This window comes from Protomyctophum bolini (assembly GCF_963924005.1).
Source record: "Protomyctophum bolini genome assembly, contig: SCAFFOLD_228, whole genome shotgun sequence".
Lineage (NCBI taxonomy): Eukaryota > Metazoa > Chordata > Actinopteri > Myctophiformes > Myctophidae > Protomyctophum > Protomyctophum bolini.
In genome coordinates this window covers 60001-81139 of record NW_027665352.1, presented here as the reverse complement: position 1 = coordinate 81139, position 21139 = coordinate 60001, and the positions used below count along the sequence as shown (strand labels likewise).

Here is a 21139-nt window from a genome sequence, read left to right as displayed (position 1 = left end):
TTACACAGTAATAATACATCATTACACGGTAATAATACATCATTAAACGGTAATAATACATCATTGGTACGGTAACACACGGTAATAATACATCATTACACGGTAATAATACGTCATTACACGATAATAATACGTCATTACACGGTAATAATACGTCATTACACGGTAATAATACATCATTACACGGTAATAATACATCATTACACGGTAATAATACATCATTAAACGGTAATAATACATCATTGGTACGGTACCTCCTTGCCGTTGTCCAGCAGCATGATGTCATCGTCAGCCAGGTCATCCTGGCAGAAGTCTGAACACTTCTCTGACACAGAGAAATAACCCTTCTCATTGGAGCACCTGACATTAGAGAGAGAGAGAGACCTTTAGTAATAACCCTTCTCATTGGAACACCTGACACAGAGAGAGAATGAATTGCATTTTTTTGAATTGCATTTTTACAGCGCTTTTCCAAGTGCTCAAAGCGCTTCACAACGGTCCATTCATTCATACATTGGGAGGTGAAGTGGACGAACAGTCGACGCCAGCGTCCTCACTTCCCACATTCACACACCGACGGTGGCGAGCTCACACCGACCGACTCATTGGAGGCAGTGTGGGGTTCAGTGTCTTGCCCAAGGACACTTCCACATGTGGACAGGAGGAGGAGGAGCCGGGATTCGAACCGCCGACCCCAGGGATCATTGGACGACCTGTTCTACCTCCTGAGCCACAGCCGCCATTGAAATAACAGAGAGAGAAACCTGACAGCCAGCCTATTTATCTCTATGGAGTTAGCTTCATTCCGGTAGAATTTGAGCTTGTATTCTAGCTGGATGCAGACTTCAAGGGGGTTATTTATGACAGGCTGCACCGAGAGTTGATCTATTTATTAATTTCAATTAAAAAAAGAAAAAGCCCCAAAGGTGGTCGATGTGGCTGTGAACGGTACTGAAACCATTAGCCCCTATAGAGCGTCGCAGTCCCTCCCCCTTTCAGAACGACGAGTGGCCCAGGAAATGATTCTCCATTCATTTTCTCCATAGGCTTTTCCTAAAGTATTTATTTGAAGACGGTTACGCCGCGGACAAAGCCAACTCGGATCGTGACAAATCATGACAACAAACACAATATTTTGTGCCGATCAAATAATTTGAAAGAAGAAAATAAAAGGCAGGATATACAACACTATTTGTCTTGTTTTTCTTCTTACTAATCGTCGGTCTGAAAGGGGGCGGGACTGCGACGCTCTATAGGCGTCGATGTCTGTCAAACAGTTAATTGTATGGTGGCATGCGGCAACAATAGCAGCTCTACAAGCCCACAACGTGTCGCAATGCCATGCATCGTGAACTTGACGATCTTGCCGTTTCACAAAACTTCCCAAACAGTCACTACGACCACAAATGTCCAAAGAAACTATCTAGCCTAGCCACCGAGTTTGCTAGCGCTCTGGGGAGAACAGAGCGGCTGAATTCGTTGTTTTGATTATAGGTGGTGAACGGTGCTGGTTTAACCCACGGCTAGAAGGCTGTTTCAACCAATCAGATTGCTTCCTCGAAACGACCTGTGGTAGAATACTCTATAATATATACACACAGACTACATCTATTTTTACATATTGTACCATGTAGATCAGTCACGTACTATGCACTTTCTTTCTTTTAACCCATTCTGAACGGGAACCCATTTTGGTGTTAGCATCATGTCATGCTTTAGCTATTGGAAAATAGCAGACCTACAAGCTCGTAGCGCGCCACTCTATTTTTGAAAAATCGAAGAACGACTGTGACATTTTTAGAATCTGATCTCAGGTCAGAATGGGTTAATCAGACCAGTGTGTGTCCAGTGGAAACCTCGTATGAATCTGATCTCAGGTCAGAATGGGTTAACTGCAATGATGAGCTGCTGCACAAACCCAGAATTCCACCCATGTTGCTTGTTGTAATGTGACGTGACAATAAAGTTTGATTCTGATTCTGAGACAGAAAAGGCACCACATCGTGCGGTCGTTACATCGTGCGGTCGGAGCGCGTCTCACCTGAAGAGACGAGCGTATTTCATGTAGTCGGCGTCCTCGTCGTACGGCTTCTGGGAACCAATCCCCACCCAGAAGAAGTTCTCTGGCTCCTCCCCCTCGTTAATTACCTATAGGAGACGGGCGGATGGGAGACCCTGTTATGTTAAGAAGTGCACGGCGCGACAAACAAACGGACACAGCCCAACGATACAAAGATCTGGCCTTCTGAGTGGCGGCTGTGCAGAGTTAAACTCTGGAACAGACAGTCTGCCCAGTCTGTGCAGAGTTAAACTCTGGAACAGTCTGCCCAGTCTGTGCAGAGTTAAACTCTGGAACAGTCTGCCCAGTCTGTGCAGAGTTAAACTCTGGAACAGTCTGTGCAGAGTTAAACTCTGGAACAGACAGTCTGCCCAGTCTGTGCAGAGTTAAACTCTGGAACAGACAGTCTGCCCAGTCTGTGCAGAGTTAAACTCTGGAACAGTCTGCCCAGTCTGTGCAGAGTTAAACTCTGGAACAGACAGTCTGCCCAGTCTGTGCAGAGTTAAACTCCGGAACAGACAGTCTGCCCAGTCTGTGCAGAGTTAAACTCTGGAACAGTCTGCCCAGTCTGTGCAGAGTTAAACTCCGGAACAGACAGTCTGCCCAGTCTGTGCAGAGTTAAACTCTGGAACAGACAGTCTGCCCAGTCTGTGCAGAGTTAAACTCTGGAACAGACAGTCTGCCCAGTCTGTGCAGAGTTAAACTCTGGAACAGACAGTCTGCCCAGTCTGTGCAGAGTTAAACTCTGGAACAGTCTGCCCAGTCTGTGCAGAGTTAAACTCTGGAACAGTCTGCCCAGTCTGTGCAGAGTTAAACTCTGGAACAGACAGTCTGCCCAGTCTGTGCAGAGTTAAACTCTGGAACAGTCTGCCCAGTCTGTGCAGAGTTAAACTCCGGAACAGACAGTCTGCCCAGTCTGTGCAGAGTTAAACTCTGGAACAGTCTGCCCAGTCTGTGCAGAGTTAAACTCCGGAACAGACAGTCTGCCCAGTCTGTGCAGAGTTAAACTCCGGAACAGACAGTCTGCCCAGTCTGTGCAGAGTTAAACTCTGGAACAGACAGTCTGCCCAGTCTGTGCAGAGTTAAACTCTGGAACAGACAGTCTGCCCAGTCTGTGCAGAGTTAAACTCTGGAACAGTCTGCCCAGTCTGTGCAGAGTTAAACTCTGGAACAGTCTGCCCAGTCTGTGCAGAGTTAAACTCTGGAACAGTCTGCCCAGTCTGTGCAGAGTTAAACTCTGGAACAGTCTGCCCAGTCTGTGCAGAGTTAAACTCTGGAACAGTCTGCCCAGTCTGTGCAGAGTTAAACTCTGGAACAGTCTGCCCAGTCTGTGCAGAGTTAAACTCTGGAACAGTCTGCCCAGTCTGTGCAGACTGCAGAGTTAAACTCTGGAACAGTCTGCCCTTAAGGATTAGGTCCGCTCGCTCCTTGGGAGCTTTCAAGTCCTCTCTTAAAGGAGAATTCCATGCTAGAAGGCTTTCTTACCTTTCTTTGTAGTTGTTACGTCCCCACCAAAGAGGTCCAGGTGTTATTTTGTGCAAAAACTCCTTATTGGCTGTTTCCCCTACCATAAGCCCTCAATGAATTGCATTGCATTGAATGGGAATTGAATGGGGCTATGGGGTGTTATGCTAGTTCGCTTATTTCCATCGAAAGAAGTAGTAAAGTGGGATATTATTTACATTATGAAGAGAGGATATATACAAAGAAATTATCATTTTGAGCAATGGAAATAAGCAAATTAGCACAACACCCCATAGCCCCATTCAATTTCCATTCAATTCAATGCAATTCATTTAGGGCTTATGGTAGGGGAAATGGCCAATAAGGAGCTTTTGCACAAAATAACACCTGGACCTCTTTGGTGGGGACGTAACGACTACAAAGAAAGGTAAGAAAGCCTTTTAGTGTGGAATTCTCCTTTCAAACCCATTTTTCTCCATGGCTTTTGATTAGATTCTTGATTTTAATTTTTGCTTTTGCTCTATTGTACTGCATACAACTGTGTATTTTGTTGCTCTCTTGTTTGTGTGGTTTTACCATATGCTATTTTTTGTCTTGGGTTTATTTTTATTTTTACAGCACTTTGGTTGACCTTTGGTCTTTGTAAATGTGCTCTAAAAATAAATAAAGCTTGATATATTATTGGTATTACTTAATAGCTACAATAACGGGATTCCAAATGGACCCAAACAAGCTTGTTAACTAGTCAATGATGGTCATTGAACACCGTTTAAAATCTTTCATACTGTAACGGTAGGCTACTCAAACTGAAATTGTATTCATGGTTGCGATGTTATATTTATTAATCACTTTATATTTAGTTGTATTTTTATTTTCTTTAACTGTTTTTCTTACAGTCTTGTATCTAGCCTGAGCTAACGTGCTATAGGTTTCTGGTCTAGAGGGGCGGGTCGCGGCTGAGATTTGCGCAACGCCCTGATTGGATCTCATCGATCTGTCCGTCACCCCCGGCCCCTCCTCTCTCCCCCCTAGTGCAGCGCTACGTCACATCATTTGGCGCGACGCCCACCCGGAAGCGTTGACTCCCACTTTTAGACCAGAGCGGCCAATGCGTTCCTCCAGGCTTTACATTTTTGCACCCAACAAAAATGAAAGCCTGGTACCGAGGCTAACGGGGATCCGAATAAACACGCACCTGTTTGCTGTACGTGTCGTCAAACAGCTTGTTCATGATGTCCTCCGCCAGCTTGGCTTCGTCGGGGTCGGCCGCGCGTCCCACCCACGTGTAGACGATGCCCTGGTTGTCCGTGCTCTCAAAGGGGACCTGAGAGACACACACACACACACACACACACACACGGATTGCATATCAATATGCTGCTGACTGCCGCTGAATGTAAATTAGCCCATTTTGGGGGCGGGAACCCCTTTTTGGTGTTAGCATTATGTTATGCTTTTAGCTATTGAAAAATAGCAGATCTACAAGCTCATAGCGCGCCACCGAGTGGCGCGCTATGAGCTTGTAGGTCTGCTATTTTTTGGGGAAAAAAGAACGACTGACATAGAAACATAGGCTTTTTCAGAAAACTGTCAGGATGTTAGAAGACATTTTTTAGAATCTTATCTCAGGTCAGAATGGGTTAGCCAGGGGACACTGGACAGGGTGAGGTGGCTCTTTATGAAAACTAAAAGTACAGTACAAGTTACAACACCGTGTTTGAAAGACGACGTCCTTCTAATCTCAAGCCGTTTCACCTTCGGCCGCGATTCCACGATTCAAAAGAAGACTCACCTTGAGAATATAGCAGAACTCTGAATTGAGATGACTGGAGTCTGTTCCGATCTGGATAGTCCTGAGACAGAGAACGAACAAAGTTAAACACGAGAATGGAGCCGAATATGCTAAGGGTGACCCTAGGGCTGTAGCACAAATGGCTCTAGAACAAATGGCTCTAGAACAAATGGCTCTAGAACAAATGGCTATAGAGCACCGAAGTCCTGACGTAACTCGCTCATCCCTTCGATTCCCCTGGTTCGCGGAAGTAATTTCTCTATGGAGAATAACATGGGGTGATCTTAATATCGTCTACTATAAGCGTTGTGGTCCAAAAATAAACATGCTGTCTCGGCGTTATTGTCTGGTAGGTGTCTCTGTATCGTTATATTGTCTGGGAGGTGTCTCTGTATCGTTATATTGTCAGGGAGGTGTCTCTGTATCGTTATATTGTCAGGGAGGTGTCTCTGTATCGTTATATTGTCAGGGAGGTGTCTCTGTATCGTTATATTGTCAGGGAGGTGTCTCTGTATCGTTATATTGTCAGGGAGGTGTCTCTGTATCGTTTGCAACAGTCAGTCACTCATATATGATACAGTCTGCTTCTAGCGAAAATATAACTAATTCAGCAGCAGTAACATTAGCGTTTTCTCTCAGTCAGTTGATTCTTCATATCCATATGAGTGAAGCCGCCGGGGTGACGTGTTTATTTTTCAAACACAGTTCTTATATGAGGCGATCTAAAATCGCCTCAATGGGGATTTCAATGCAACTAAACAAATGCATGAACCTGGGGACTGACGCCCTCTACTGGAAGTGACGTCAGACTTCGGTGCTCTATAGAACAAATGTGTGTGTGGGGTTGTCCCTGGTACCTGGTACATACCTGGTACCTGGTACCTGGTTACATGGTACCTGGTACATACCTGGTAAGGCTGTCACGATTCTCGATACGAATCGAAATTGAATCGAAATTGACGTTCGATTCAATGTATCGAAATGAGGCTCCGAATCGCGATGTTTTATGTTTTTACTTCCGCGAGCGGCCGGGCCATTCCGCCCATGCGAATGCATGGAGAAAAAAAAGAGACGAAAAGCCAGCTGTATCGGAGCCGTGCCACACACACACAGTCAGTCACACACACACACACACACACACACACACACAGAGAGAAAGAGAGAGAGAAGAGAGGAGTTGACAGAAGTGAGAGAACGAGACCGCTGTTGCGTTTCACATGGCCAGTGCTGTTGTAGACAGCGGCGACGACGATGATACACGGAAATAAGTGTGGAAAAGAAGACGAGTGCCGTATCCCAAAGGCAACACGTCAAATATGGGCCAGCATCTTAGCAGACATCACAACCCTAACCGCAAGCACGGGAGCAGCGCATGTCGGACCATCGCTTTTTCGCATCGCAGCGACGGTCCCCCCGCTGCGGAGCGGACCGTTGCCCCGTCGGCTAGAATGCTGTCGGAAAATAGTGTGCCTCCCAAAGACAACAACACAGCCAACTATATTCTAGATTCTTATAGAGAAAAGCTCTCAGCTAATTCGCCCCGTGCAAAACAATTAACGCACGGAGTTGCGGTCTGCATAGCTGCAGACATGCGAGCACTTTCAATGGTGGAAAACGCTGGCTTTCAATATTTAATGAGAGTTGCAGAACAGCAGAACCACGTTACAAAATGCCATGCAGGTCGCATATGACCACGCGTGTGTTGCCTGGCATGTATGATAAAGTGAGGGCACAAATCACTGAAGGGCTGAGCCATGCAGATCAAATTGCACTAACAACAGATGGGTCTATATACTATTTGTCTTTTTTTTTCTTTCTTTTACTTACTTAGAGCTTAACAAGAATGTTACAAGTCATCTCATCTTAAAGAAACATTAAAAAATTGTTAGGGCATGAAACCCAAAGTTGTTAAACCTTTTATTATTCTCATTCTGATTTGTTATTTATAGAAAAATAAATGTGACTTATTGGGAAACAAGTGTTTTTCTTTACAAACCAAGATATTGGCCTAAATTATAATGAATATAGCCCTCAATGCTGAAAAAGGAGGTTTTTAAAAAATTGATTGAAAAAATTGAATCAAACATCGAAGCAAATCGTGAGCTTCAAATCGAAAATTGAATGGAATCGTGGACTAGGCGAATCGTGATAGCGAATCGAACATCGAATCGAATCGTGAGCTGCAAATCGAAAATTGAATTGAATCGTGGACTAGGCGAATCGTGACAGCCCTAATACCTGGTACATACCTGGTACCTGGTACATACCTGGTACAGAGGGCACTGCCATTGGTGCGGATGTGGTAGAGAGAGGGCTGGGCGGAGTCCGTCTTCACTTTCCTCTTCCCTTTATGGACGATGAACTTCCTTTTGAAATGCGAGAGGAACTTCAGGTTCTCCTGCTGCTGCGTCATGCGCACCACCTAAACATGAACAATAAACAATAAACCTTTATTCATATATATTCATATATACGCACCACCTAAACATGAACAATAAACAATAAACCTTTATTCATATATATTCATATATGCGCACCACCTAAACATGAACATAAACAATAAACCTTTATTCATATATATTCATATATGCACACCACCTAAACATAATAAAACACAATAAACCTTTATTCATATATATGCACCACCTAAACATAGAACACAATAAGCCTTTTTCATATAATATGGTGTGTGTGTGTGTGTGTGTGTGTGTGTGTGCGTGTCAGACTGCCACAACAGCTGCGTTCGCTTCCCGCGTTAACTCGTGTCGTACTGGTTATTACCTCCAGTTTTCCGGGGAAGAGGCTCTCGAACTTCTTCTGCAGGGAGAAGGTGAAGGTGAGCCAGCCCATGTTGGAGGCCTGCCGACCCTGCCAGAAATACACCACGCACTGGAAGTCCTCCTCGGGCTGCTTGTCGTCCTCCTCCTCTGCGCCTCCTTCTCCTCCTCCTCCTCCTCCTCCTCTGACTCGCCCCCCCACTCTCCCCCCCTCCTTGTCCTTGTCATCATCCTCGTACTCCACGGCCACCCAGTATCTGTGGAAACACGCTCGCATTGATTAAAGGTTTTATGACATTCATTTTATTTTATTTTATATATATATATTTTATCCCACGATTTTGTAACCCATTTTTCACCCCTGTGCCAATCATCTACTGTGATCCTGGGCTCTACACACCCTCCGCCAACCTGGGGAGAGCAACGGACTTAACTCGTGCTCCCTTCATGCCCGAGTGTCCAAGTTGCTCCTTTACACCTGACAGGGGGGAGTTTCCCTGGTTGGACGTATAGCGCGTGGAAGGAACACGTTATTCCAACCAGTTCCTTTCCCCTCCATCAGGCGCCCCGGCTGGCCAGGGGGCGGCAGTTTAGAGACCAGGATTACTGCATGTTTTTGTGATGGTACCTACCCTAGGGGACACGGGGAGAACATGCAAACTCCACACAGAAAGGCCCTTTCGCCAACCCCCGCCTTCGGGTATGGGCACTGATGACGTGGAGGAGGAAACACGCCGCCAGCACCCACAGCGCCCCGAGCGGGAATCGAACCCAGGACCTTCTAGCTGTGAGGCGACAGCACTACGAACTGTGCCACCGTGCCCCCTCTCATCATTTATTTCTTTTAGGTTTTATGACCTCAATTACACCCAAAAAACCTGAACTTTGAACATTCAGTGGATTTTCTGTGGTCTGTGTGAGTTTTTTTTTGGGGGTTTTGGAAGCCTTTTGAGCTACAATGAAAACAGGCAACACAGTGAAAACAGTGACATCTGCTGGCAAATCCCATTGACATATATGGGATTTGCAGGCTCTTACATCACAAACTGCCGGCAAATCAGAGCACCTGTTTGAGCCAGAATGTTAAAAGTTCATGTTTTTTGGGTGCAATTGAGATTAGAAAACCTAAAGAAAATAAGAACAATTCCAAAACCTTTTTCTTAATGTCACAATCCCTTTAACCCATTTTGGACTGGTCGGGTCGATAAAAAAAAGGAATGCTTCCAAATCCTAAAATTTTTCAGAAAAACCCAAGTTTCTATGTCGGTGGTGCGTAACCTTTTTCATGTCCCCCAGAGGACCCCCAGAATTATCTCTATTGGGCCACAGACCCCCATCTCAAAATATGTAGTTCCAGGGACCCCCCAGAAGCCAATATTTTAGTTAAAAATGTTCGCTCGGAAATATATATTCAATGATTTGCACCACATTTTTACGACTTTTCAAAAATAGCAGACCTATGAGCTTGTAGATGTGCTATTTTTCAATGGCTAAATTATAACATAATGTTTCAAACACCAAAAGGGGTTCCCGCCCAAAATGGGTTTAAATACAATCTCACAGCACCAGCTAAATGATAGTTCGGAACCAAAGGGACCCTTATGGGTCTGTAACTCTGCACCACCAGTTTTCTATAGGATAGGTTTTAAGAAGACATCCCGAACTAAGATGGTCTTAAAAGGTGGTTAATAAGGCCTATATGTTATATAGTGTGTGTGTGTTTTTAACCACATGTTGATATAGGCTGCGCAGTTAACACAATCTGTACATAAGGTACCATGTTTACCCAGGGTAACTGGACTAAGGAAAGGAAAGGTACTATGTTTACCCAGGGTAACTGGACTAAGGAAAGGAAAGGTACTATGTTTACCCAGGGTAACTGGACTAAGGAAAGGAAAGGTACTATGTTTACCCAGGGTAACTGGACTAAGGAAAGGAAAGGTACTATGTTTACCCAGGGTAACTGGACTAAGGAAAGGAAAGGTACTATGTTTACCCAGGGTAACTGGACTAAGGAAAGGAAAGGTACTATGTTTACCCAGGGTAACTGGACTAAGGAAAGTAAAGGTACCATGTTTACCCAGGGTAACTGGACTAAGGAAAGGAAAGGTATATGTTTACCCAGGGTAACTGGACTAAGGAAAGGAAAGGTACTATGTTTACCCAGGGTAACTGTACTAAGGAAAGGAAAGGTACTATGTTTACCCAGGGTAACTGGACTAAGGAAAGGAAAGGTACTATGTTTACCCAGGGTAACTGGACTAAGGAAAGGAAAGGTACTATGTTTACCCAGGGTAACTGGACTAAGGAAAGTAAAGGTACCATGTTTACCCAGGGTAACTGGACTAAGGAAAGGAAAGGTACTATGTTTACCCAGGGTAACTGTACTAAGGAAAGGAAAGGTACTATGTTTACCCAGGGTAACTGTACTAAGGAAAGGAAAGGTACTATGTTTACCATGCAGGGTAACTGGACTAAGCTCAAGAACTTGTTTCCAGCCAGGCCCTGCTCATAGAACATTTCATGGTAGAGAGGTTCAATGCCTTGCTCAAGGGCACTTCAGCGGTGGTAATTTTAAACGTGCCAGTCCGGGGATACGAACTATAGCGACCTTTCGATATCAAGACCGCTCCGCAAACCATTCGGCCACCGCTGCCACGTATGGCTCGCGCTATCGAGGAAGCGCAAGTTTTTGAAAAAAAAGAGGAAAATAAATAAAAACTCGCGCGAGTTTCTTTTTTTCTTTTCTTATTTGTCATTATTTCTCAATAATCGAGGAAGCGCGAGTTTTTCTCGTGCTAACGAGTAAGCGCGAGTTTATCTCACGCTATCGAGGAAATAAATAAAAAGCGAGTTTTTATATTTTTTCTTATTATTTTTTCTCATTTCTCATTTCTTATTATTTCTCATTTCTGATTATTTCTCGTGCTATCGAGGAAGCGCGAGTAGGATAGATTTACGGATAGATTTACCGGTTCTGGCGCTTCATTTCTGCTCCTCGTCCGTCTCTCCCGCAAAAATATGAACTCTTTTTGGATCATATATCGTATACGGTAAATTAAAATGATTGCAATGTAAGCTAGCAATGTAAAGTCAAGAGTAAAAGTGCTCAGACAACTCCGGCCAACCCAGAGCTCCTATTTTGAAGAACTTCCGGCACTGATTGTGTTTAATAGGCCTATATACGTTATATAGTGTGTGTTTTTAACCACATTAACTCAGGGCATGTTGATATAGGCTGCGCCGTTAATGTGGCTAAATACACAAAAGGCATTATGTTATGCATCGTCCACACACCGGCACAGGAAGACGTAGCAGTCCTGGGTGTGGAAGTGTCCGAACTCCTCCTCGGGCAGACGGGCGAACTTCTTCCCCTCCAGCACGAAGCCCTCCATGCCGTCCAGGTCCTCGTTCCACTCCTCCATCATCTGCTCCGCCTGGACAACAGAACACAGTCACCTAGCTGTAGTTCTGGAGAACAGAACACAGTCACCTAGCTGTAGTTCTGGAGAACAGAACACAGTCACCTAGCTGTAGTTCTGGAGAACAGAACACAGTCACCTAGCTGTAGTTCTGGAGAACAGAACACAGTCACCTAGCTGTAGTTCTGGAGAACAGAACACAGTCACCTAGCTGTAGTTCTGGAGAACAGAACACAGTCACCTAGCTGTAGTTCTGGAGAACAGAACACAGTCACCTAGCTGTAGTTCTGGAGAACAGAACACAGTCACCTAGCTGTAGTTCTGGAGAACAGAACACAGTCACCTAGCTGTAGTTCCAGAGAACAGAACACAGTCACCTAGCTGTAGTTCTGGAGAACAGAACACAGTCACCTAGCTGTAGTTCTGGAGAACAGAACACAGTCACCTAGCTGTAGTTCCAGAGAACAGAACACAGTCACCTAGCTGTAGTTCTGGAGAACAGAACACAGTCACCTAGCTGTAGTTCTGGAGAACAGAACACAGTCACCTAGCTGTAGTTCTGGAGAACAGAACACAGTCACCTAGCTGTAGTTCTGGAGAACAGAACACAGTCACCTAGCTGTAGTTCTGGAGAACAGAACACAGTCACCTAGCTGTAGTTCCGGAGAACAGAACACAGTCACCTAGCTGTAGTTCTGGAGAACAGAACACAGTCACCTAGCTGTAGTTCCGGAGAACAGAACACAGTCACCTAGCTGTAGTTCTGGAGAACAGAACACAGTCACCTAGCTGTAGTTCCGGAGAACAGAACACAGTCACCTAGCTGTAGTTCTGGAGAACAGAACACAGTCACCTAGCTGTAGTTCCGGAGAACAGAACACAGTCACCTAGCTGTAGTTCCAGACTGGAGAACAGAACACAGTCACCTAGCTGTAGTTCTGGAGAACAGAACACAGTCACCTAGCTGTAGTTCTGGAGAACAGAACACAGTCACCTAGCTGTAGTTCCGGAGAACAGAACACAGTCACCTAGCTGTAGTTCCGGAGAACAGAACACAGTCACCTAGCTGTAGTTCCGGAGAACAGAACACAGTCACCTAGCTGTAGTTCCAGACTAGAGAACAGAACACAGTCACCTAGCTGTAGTTCCAGAGAACAGAACACAGTCACCTAGCTGTAGTTCTGGAGAACAGAACACAGTCACCTAGCTGTAGTTCCGGAGAACAGAACACAGTCACCTAGCTGTAGTGCTGGAGAACAGAACACAGTCACCTAGCTGTAGTTCTGGAGAACAGAACACAGTCACCTAGCTGTAGTTCTGGAGAACAGAACACAGTCACCTAGCTGTAGTTCTGGAGAACAGAACACAGTCACCTAGCTGTAGTTCTGGAGAACAGAACACAGTCACCTAGCAGTAGTTCCAGAGAACAGAACACAGTCACCTAGCTGTAGTTCCAGACTGGAGAACAGAACACAGTCACCTAGCTGTAGTTCCAGAGAACAGAACACAGTCACCTAGCTGTAGTTCCAGACTGGAGAACAGAACACAGTCACCTAGCTGTAGTTCCAGAGAACAGAACACAGTCACCTAGCTGTAGTTCTGGAGAACAGAACACAGTCACCTAGCTGTAGTTCCGGAGAACAGAACACAGTCACCTAGCTGTAGTTCCGGAGAACAGAACACAGTCACCTAGCAGTAGTTCCAGAGAACAGAACACAGTCACCTAGCTGTAGTTCCAGAGAACAGAACACAGTCACCTAGCTGTAGTTCCGGAGAACAGAACACAGTCACCTAGCTGTAGTTCTGGAGAACAGAACACAGTCACCTAGCTGTAGTTCTGGAGAACAGAACACAGTCACCTAGCTGTAGTTCTGGGGAACAGAACACAGTCACCTAGCTGTAGTTCTGGAGAACAGAACACAGTCACCTAGCTGTAGTTCCAGACTGGAGAACAGAACACAGTCACCTAGCTGTAGTTCTGGAGAACAGAACACAGTCACCTAGCTGTAGTTCCAGAGAACAGAACACAGTCACCTAGCTGTAGTTCCGGAGAACAGAACACAGTCACCTAGCTGTAGTTCTGGAGAACAGAACACAGTCACCTAGCTGTAGTTCCAGACTGGAGAACAGAACACAGTCACCTAGCTGTAGTTCCAGACTGGAGAACAGAACACAGTCACCTAGCTGTAGTTCCAGACTGGAGAACAGAACACAGTCACCTAGCTGTAGTTCTGGAGAACAGAACACAGTCACCTAGCTGTAGTTCCAGACTGGAGAACAGAACACAGTCACCTAGCTGTAGTTCCAGAGAACAGAACACAGTCACCTAGCTGTAGTTCTGGAGAACAGAACACAGTCACCTAGCTGTAGTTCTGGAGAACAGAACACAGTCACCTAGCTGTAGTTCTGGAGAACAGAACACAGTCACCTAGCTGTAGTTCTGGAGAACAGAACACAGTCACCTAGCTGTAGTTCTGGAGAACAGAACACAGTCACCTAGCTGTAGTTCTGGAGAACAGAACACAGTCACCTAGCTGTAGTTCTGGAGAACAGAACACAGTCACCTAGCTGTAGTTCCGGAGAACAGAACACAGTCACCTAGCTGTAGTTACGGAGAACAGAACACAGTCACCTAGCTGTAGTTCCGGAGAAAAGAACACAGTCACCTAGCTGTAGTTCCGGAGAACAGAACACAGTCACCTAGCTGTAGTTCCGGAGAACAGAACACAGTCACCTAGCTGTAGTTCTGGAGAACAGAACACAGTCACCTAGCTGTAGTTCTGGAGAACAGAACACAGTCACCTAGCTGTAGTTCTGGAGAACAGAACACAGTCACCTAGCTGTAGTTCCGGAGAACAGAACACAGTCACCTAGCTGTAGTTCTGGAGAACAGAACACAGTCACCTAGCTGTAGTTCCAGACTGGAGAACAGAACACAGTCACCTAGCTGTAGTTCTGGAGAACAGAACACAGTCACCTAGCTGTAGTTCTGGAGAACAGAACACAGTCACCTAGCTGTAGTTCTGGAGAACAGAACACAGTCACCTAGCTGTAGTTCCAGACTGGAGAACAGAACACAGTCACCTAGCTGTAGTTCTGGAGAACAGAACACAGTCACCTAGCTGTAGTTCTGGAGAACAGAACACAGTCACCTAGCTGTAGTTCTGGAGAACAGAACACAGTCACCTAGCTGTAGTTCCAGACTGGAGAACAGAACACAGTCACCTAGCTGTAGTTCTGGAGAACAGAACACAGTCACCTAGCTGTAGTTCTGGAGAACAGAACACAGTCACCTAGCTGTAGTTCTGGAGAACAGAACACAGTCACCTAGCTGTAGTTCTGGAGAACAGAATACAGTCACCTAGCTGTAGTTCCAGACTGGAGAACAGAACACAGTCACCTAGCTGTAGTTCTGGAGAACAGAACACAGTCACCTAGCTGTAGTTCCGGAGAACAGAACACAGTCACCTAGCTGTAGTTCCAGACTGGGGAACAGAACACAGTCACCTAGCTGTAGTTCCGGAGAACAGAACACAGTCACCTAGCTATAGTTCCAGACTGGAGAACAGAACACAGTCACCTAGCTGTAGTTCCAGACTGGAGAACAGAACACAGTCACCTAGCTGTAGTTCCAGACTGGAGAACAGAACACAGTCACCTAGCTGTAGTTCCGGAGAACAGAACACAGTCACCTAGCTGTAGTTCTGGAGAACAGAACACATTCACCTAGCTGTAGTTCCAGACTGGAGAACAGAACACAGTCACCTAGCTGTAGTTCCAGACTGGAGAACAGAACACAGTCACCTAGCTGTAGTTCTGGAGAACAGAACACAGTCACCTAGCTGTAGTTCCAGACTGGAGAACAGAACACAGTCACCTAGCTGTAGTTCCAGACTGGAGAACAGAACACAGTCACCTAGCTGTAGTTCTGGAGAACAGAACACAGTCACCTAGCTGTAGTTCTGGAGAACAGAACACAGTCACCTAGCTGTAGTTCTGGAGAACAGAACACAGTCACCTAGCTGTAGTTCCAGACTGGAGAACAGAACACAGTCACCTAGCTGTAGTTCTGGGGAACAGAACACAGTCACCTAGCTGTAGTTCTGGGGAACAGAACACAGTCACCTAGCTGTAGTTCCGGAGAACAGAACACAGTCACCTAGCTGTAGTTCCAGACTGGAGAACAGAACACAGTCACCTAGCTGTAGTTCTGGGGAACAGAACACAGTCACCTAGCTGTAGTTCCGGAGAACAGAACACAGTCACCTAGCTGTAGTTCTGGAGAACAGAACACAGTCACCTAGCTGTAGTTCCGGAGAACAGAACACAGTCACCTAGCTGTAGTTCCGGAGAACAGAACACAGTCACCTAGCTGTAGTTCCGGAGAACAGAACACAGTCACCTAGCTGTAGTTCCGGAGAACAGAACACAGTCACCTAGCTGTAGTTCTGGAGAACAGAACACAGTCACCTAGCTGTAGTTCTGGAGAACAGAACACAGTCACCTAGCTGTAGTTCTGGAGAACAGAACACAGTCACCTAGCTGTAGTTCCAGAGAACAGAACACAGTCACCTAGCTGTAGTTCCAGAGAACAGAACACAGTCACCTAGCTGTAGTTCCGGAGAACAGAACACAGTCACCTAGCTGTAGTTCCGGAGAACAGAACACAGTCACCTAGCTGTAGTTCCGGAGAACAGAACACAGTCACCTAGCTGTAGTTCTGGAGAACAGAACACAGTCACCTAGCTGTACTTCCGGAGAACAGAACACAGTCACCTAGCTGTAGTTCCGGAGAACAGAACACAGTCACCTAGCTGTAGTTCTGGAGAACAGAACACAGTCACCTAGCTGTAGTTCTGGAGAACAGAACACAGTCACCTAGCTGTAGTTCTGGAGAACAGAACACAGTCACCTAGCTGTAGTTCTGGGGAACAGAACACAGTCACCTAGCTGTAGTTCTGGGGAACAGAACACAGTCACCTAGCTGTAGTTCTGGAGAACAGAACACAGTCACCTAGCTGTAGTTCTGGGGAACAGAACACAGTCACCTAGCTGTAGTTCTGGGGAACAGAACACAGTCACCTAGCTGTAGTTCTGGAGAACAGAACACAGTCACCTAGCTGTAGTTCCAGACTCTATATAGCATTCGGAAATTGTGGAATAGTTCTCTGGCTACGCGGGACTATGTGAAGGGAGATGTATGTTTCTTTGTTTTACCTCAGTGAGGGCCATGGTTGGTTGTCTGGGGAGGAAGAGGGCGGTGAGGTCAGCCTTCATCTGGTCTTTCTTCTCCGCATCCTTCTTCACCTGGGGAGGGGAGACACACACACACACACACTCTATTTGCACACTGAATGCTGCTGTGGGTAGATCTATAGGAGATGACCTTAATATGATAAGCACTTTTCACTTTTTCCTGTATTATCTCGTGCCTAATGTCTATGCACAACATGCACCTTTTATGACCTATCGCATAGCACTTTAACGGTTATGTGCACCTTTGTACTCTGGTATCTGCTATGTGAACTTCATTGTTTAATGTACTGTCTATGCTGCAACCCAATTTGCCCTTCGGGGACACTAAATAAACTTGAACCTTGAACTTGAACCTTGAACACATACACACCAAGTTGACCATGAAATTAGAGTTGTGTTTGTCAGCCAAGTTGACTGATTTACAAGCCACGACACATTCCTAGTCTGTTGGTCCCCCACCATGCTTACCTTGCCCAGTAGATTATCTTTTGCTTTCTGTTCTACATTCTCCGCTGCTCGTGTGTAGTCCACCTTCAACACGTCGTCCCAGTTCTTAAACTTAGACTTGTACACCTTGAGGAGAAGCAGAGGAGGAGAAGAAGACAATTAGTCACTTAACGCTGCAATTCATTACAGGATGCTACAGCTAACGGACGGTAAATAATATCATACTATAATTCTAACAATGTCTGAATGAATGAATGTCAGAAACACCGCCGTATCTCCTCACTGCCTGCACCAATCACGCCCACAGGCATGGACCATAATTATATGGAGGTCTTAACGGAGCCCTTTTTTTCGATTTGACACATTAATGATTAATAATGAATTTATTAGTGAATTAAAAATGCGAAAACGCACCCAGGGCTCAGTACCCCGTCGCGGCCACAAGGGGGAGGGGGGATATCTCACAACGGGTAAGGGCTAGTACTATTAATTCTGGATTAATAGACATTGAAAGAAACCCAAGATTTCCCGGGCGGATTGGCACACGAGGGTGCAAAGCAATATTTGCGGGCTTGGCATAGATTGGGTCAACGGTACCTGGCACTCGGTGCCCTCCAGGTTGCGGGTCACGGTGGCGTGTTTGGGTCGGTGCAGCATGGAGCAGATCTCCTGGCCCAGCTTCAGAGCGGCGGCGCGCACCAGGCGGGGAGACTTCCGTCCGATCCAGATGAAGACGTCCGACCAGCAGTCCAGGATGTACACGCCCTTGGTGTCCAGGAGAGACTGCAGCTGCACACGGAGGACGGAGGGAGGGAGGTTTACATCGGATTGTATGAAAATGAGCTAAGAGAGACCCTACGAGTGTTTCTTTGGAGAGACCCTACGAGTGTTTCTTTAGAGAGACCCTACGAGTGTTTCCTAAGAGAGACCCTACGAGTGTTTCTTAAGAGAGACCCTACGAGTGTTTCCTAAGAGAGACCCTACGAGTGTTTCTTTAGAGAGACCCTACGAGTGTTTCTTAAGAGAGACCCTACGAGTGTTTCTTTAGAGACCCTACGAGTGTTTCTATAGAGAGACCCTACGAGTGTTTCTATAGAGAGACCCTACGAGTGTTTCTATAGAGAGACCCTACGAGTGTTTCTATAGAGAGACCCTACGAGTGTTTCTATAGAGAGACCCTACGAGTGTTTCTATAGAGAGACCCTACGAGTGTTTCTATAGAGAGACCCTACGAGTGTTTCTATAGAGAGACCCTACGAGTGTTTCTATAGAGAGACCCTACGAGTGTTTCTTTAGAGAGACCCTACGAGTGTTTCTTTAGAGAGACCCTACGAGTGTTTCTTTAGAGAGACCCTACGAGTGTTTCTTTAGAGAGACCCTACGAGTGTTTCTTTAGAGAGACCCTACGAGTGTTTCTTTAGAGAGACCCTACGAGTGTTTCTTTAGAGAGACCCTACGAGTGTTTCTTTAGAGAGACCCTACGAGTGTTTCTTTAGAGAGACCCTACGAGTGTTTCTTTAGAATCGTTTCCGAGGCCTAAACGGGATAAAGAGGATTCCGAGGGAGGGAGGGAGGGAGGGATGGAAGCGGGAAAGAGTGAGTGAGATGGGAGAGACACCATGGATGACAATAACAGGAGAGGGGGAGAGAGAGAGAGAGAGGGACACGGAGAGGTAGGGAAATGGAAATCCCGTTTTAACAAACCGATAGTCTACATTTAGAGCTGCCTTTAGAGCTGCCTGCAACTAGGGATGTTTAATAGTTCATTGTTAAATCGGCGTTAAGAAATTCTTCAATTAAACTTTTAAAAAACATCTGCAGGTCTATCATTGGGTAGCCTGGAAGTCACCTATGCTTTTTATGGCATAGTTTCTCCCGGCAGGATCCGCCGGGAGAAACTATGTGCAGCTGCGCGACATGAGACTAATTACTTAGAGCAACAGGGAGAGAGAGGAGTGTGTGTGTGTGTGTGTGTGTGTGTACATGTGTCCGTGTGTATGTCAATTTAACAAAGGTGCAGACGATCAGAAATCAGCAGAGAGTGAGCAATGTTTGCGCTACTGTATGCCGAATTGAAGTGGACTCAGACCCAGACTTTTTTTTCCTCCCTGGAAATAAAAACGTCTGGGTTTCCGAGGCTAATCATTGGGTGGTTTTCTGTGAATGGTGCGACTGAGGAACGCACATGTGGGCCGGTTAAAAAAAAAAAAGTCCCTCTCTCTTTGCATTGTGATGTGACAGGCAAGACAGACAGTGCACATCTATAAGGTTATCAATGATCAATGAATGAATTCATCCATAATCGACATCCCTAGGCAGCAACTAGCATTTTTCTTTTACTAGCATATATATTTTGGTGAAGTTGTAAATAGCACATATGAGACCTTTTTCACGTGATACATTAATAAACCTACAATTCAATTACTGCAGTTGATTTGCTCAGCCTCTGTTGCATGGTTAATCGATAAGTCAAATGTCTGTGTATCTGAAATGACTAGTACACTTCATCTTGAGAGAATAAGGTATTTCCTGAGAAACAGGGAGAGACAGTTTGATAAGATTTGGCTGCCCCCAATGTCCATTACCTGAGTAGAAACAATGAATAGACAGGATACCATTGATATGGTTGACTGTACGCCATTTTCTTTTCAGATGTTTTCCATGAGCTTTCTATCATCTTATTCTATAGTATGCAATGTCACTGAGCAGTATGGGTGGGAGGGTTAAGGGATGTCTTTATCTTTTTTGTCTTGTTTTTTTTTTCTTTCATTTTTTGTTTTCTATATAATAAAAAAGAAAAGAAAATGTATTTCATATCATAATGTTTGTAAAAATGTATAATTTGTTCAATAAAAACATACCGGTATTTGACAAAAAGAAATGCATCTGCATCTACAAAACACCATACTCTGCCCCACAGTGAGCGTCCAGCAGAGGTACTGTAACTACTGTAACTACTACTGTACCTACCAGTCTGAGCTCTGGCACCGTGTCCAGTTTGACCTTGGCGTTTTTGTGTTCCACAGACAGCTTGTAGTTGATCTGAGGCAGCTCCAAGTAGCCCAGACCCAGACCCACCTACACGCACACACACCACACACACACACACACACACACACACACACACACACACACACACACACACACACACACGTAAATAAACAGGTAAGTTAATGCACAGTAGTAGAGCTCTTCACCGATTCCTAAAATACCCGAGTGGACCCCGAGACCAGCGCGGGACGGAACCGTGTTTTTATCATAATCACATAATCGGCTGCATCCCCCGCGGACCTCGGGTCTGTCAATCATTATGTTTAATCCCGAGTGGATCCGAGAAGACCCGTAGGCTACTTAGTGTGTGTGTGTGTGTGTGTGTGTGTGTGTGTGTGTACCGTCATTTTTTATGGTTCCAAATGTTAATAAAATATTCAGTGTGTGATTGTGTCAGTCTGACTGTAGACTCTCTGCCCCCACCCTGGCTTGCCTTACAGTGCTGATTTGAATGAAAACACCGGGTGTGCAATTCTACTTTATATCACGGAACCCGACAACAGCAGTCAACAGTGCAGCACTGTCTCTGTCTCTCTGTTTCTGCACAACAGCGCCCCCTACTGGTACTCATTAATATGCTGGTGCTCATTAATGAACACATAGGTGAACATGGTTGCACCACTTCAAAAATGTTTTCAGAAAACCGTCAAGATTTAGAAGACATTTTCTTAGAATCGACCCTCAGCTCAAAATGGGTTAATCATTTCCAAGTTGAATTTATTTCATGTTGAAAATAGTGGAAATGGCAGAAGACAAAAATGCGTCACAGAGACAAAAGCGCTACCGACTGCACCACCCATAGTTGTTTTCATGTTTTTCTTTACCTTATATAGTTTGGGTCTGACGGGGGAGAAGTCGTCCGGCACGTGCT

At 45.5% G+C, this 21139-nt stretch overlaps 1 protein-coding gene across 1 annotated transcript in view; it reads right to left on the bottom strand.

Moving 5' to 3' along the window:
- Positions 1 to 21139, bottom strand: part of LOC308312306 (protein flightless-1 homolog) — a 65698-nt gene that overhangs the window by 5078 nt on the left and 39481 nt on the right. Inside the window, exons 18-29 of the mRNA XM_080794669.1 lie at positions 21093 to 21139; positions 20188 to 20295; positions 17815 to 18006; positions 17239 to 17343; positions 16732 to 16821; positions 11390 to 11529; positions 8097 to 8349; positions 7583 to 7737; positions 5316 to 5376; positions 4719 to 4847; positions 2042 to 2148; positions 255 to 360 (exon numbers count right to left, since the gene is read on the bottom strand). The exon at positions 21093 to 21139 is cut by the window's right edge and continues 125 nt beyond it. Coding sequence (XP_080650795.1) covers positions 255 to 360; positions 2042 to 2148; positions 4719 to 4847; positions 5316 to 5376; positions 7583 to 7737; positions 8097 to 8349; positions 11390 to 11529; positions 16732 to 16821; positions 17239 to 17343; positions 17815 to 18006; positions 20188 to 20295; positions 21093 to 21139 — 1493 coding nt within the window. The remainder of the gene's footprint in view (positions 1 to 254; positions 361 to 2041; positions 2149 to 4718; positions 4848 to 5315; positions 5377 to 7582; positions 7738 to 8096; positions 8350 to 11389; positions 11530 to 16731; positions 16822 to 17238; positions 17344 to 17814; positions 18007 to 20187; positions 20296 to 21092) is intronic.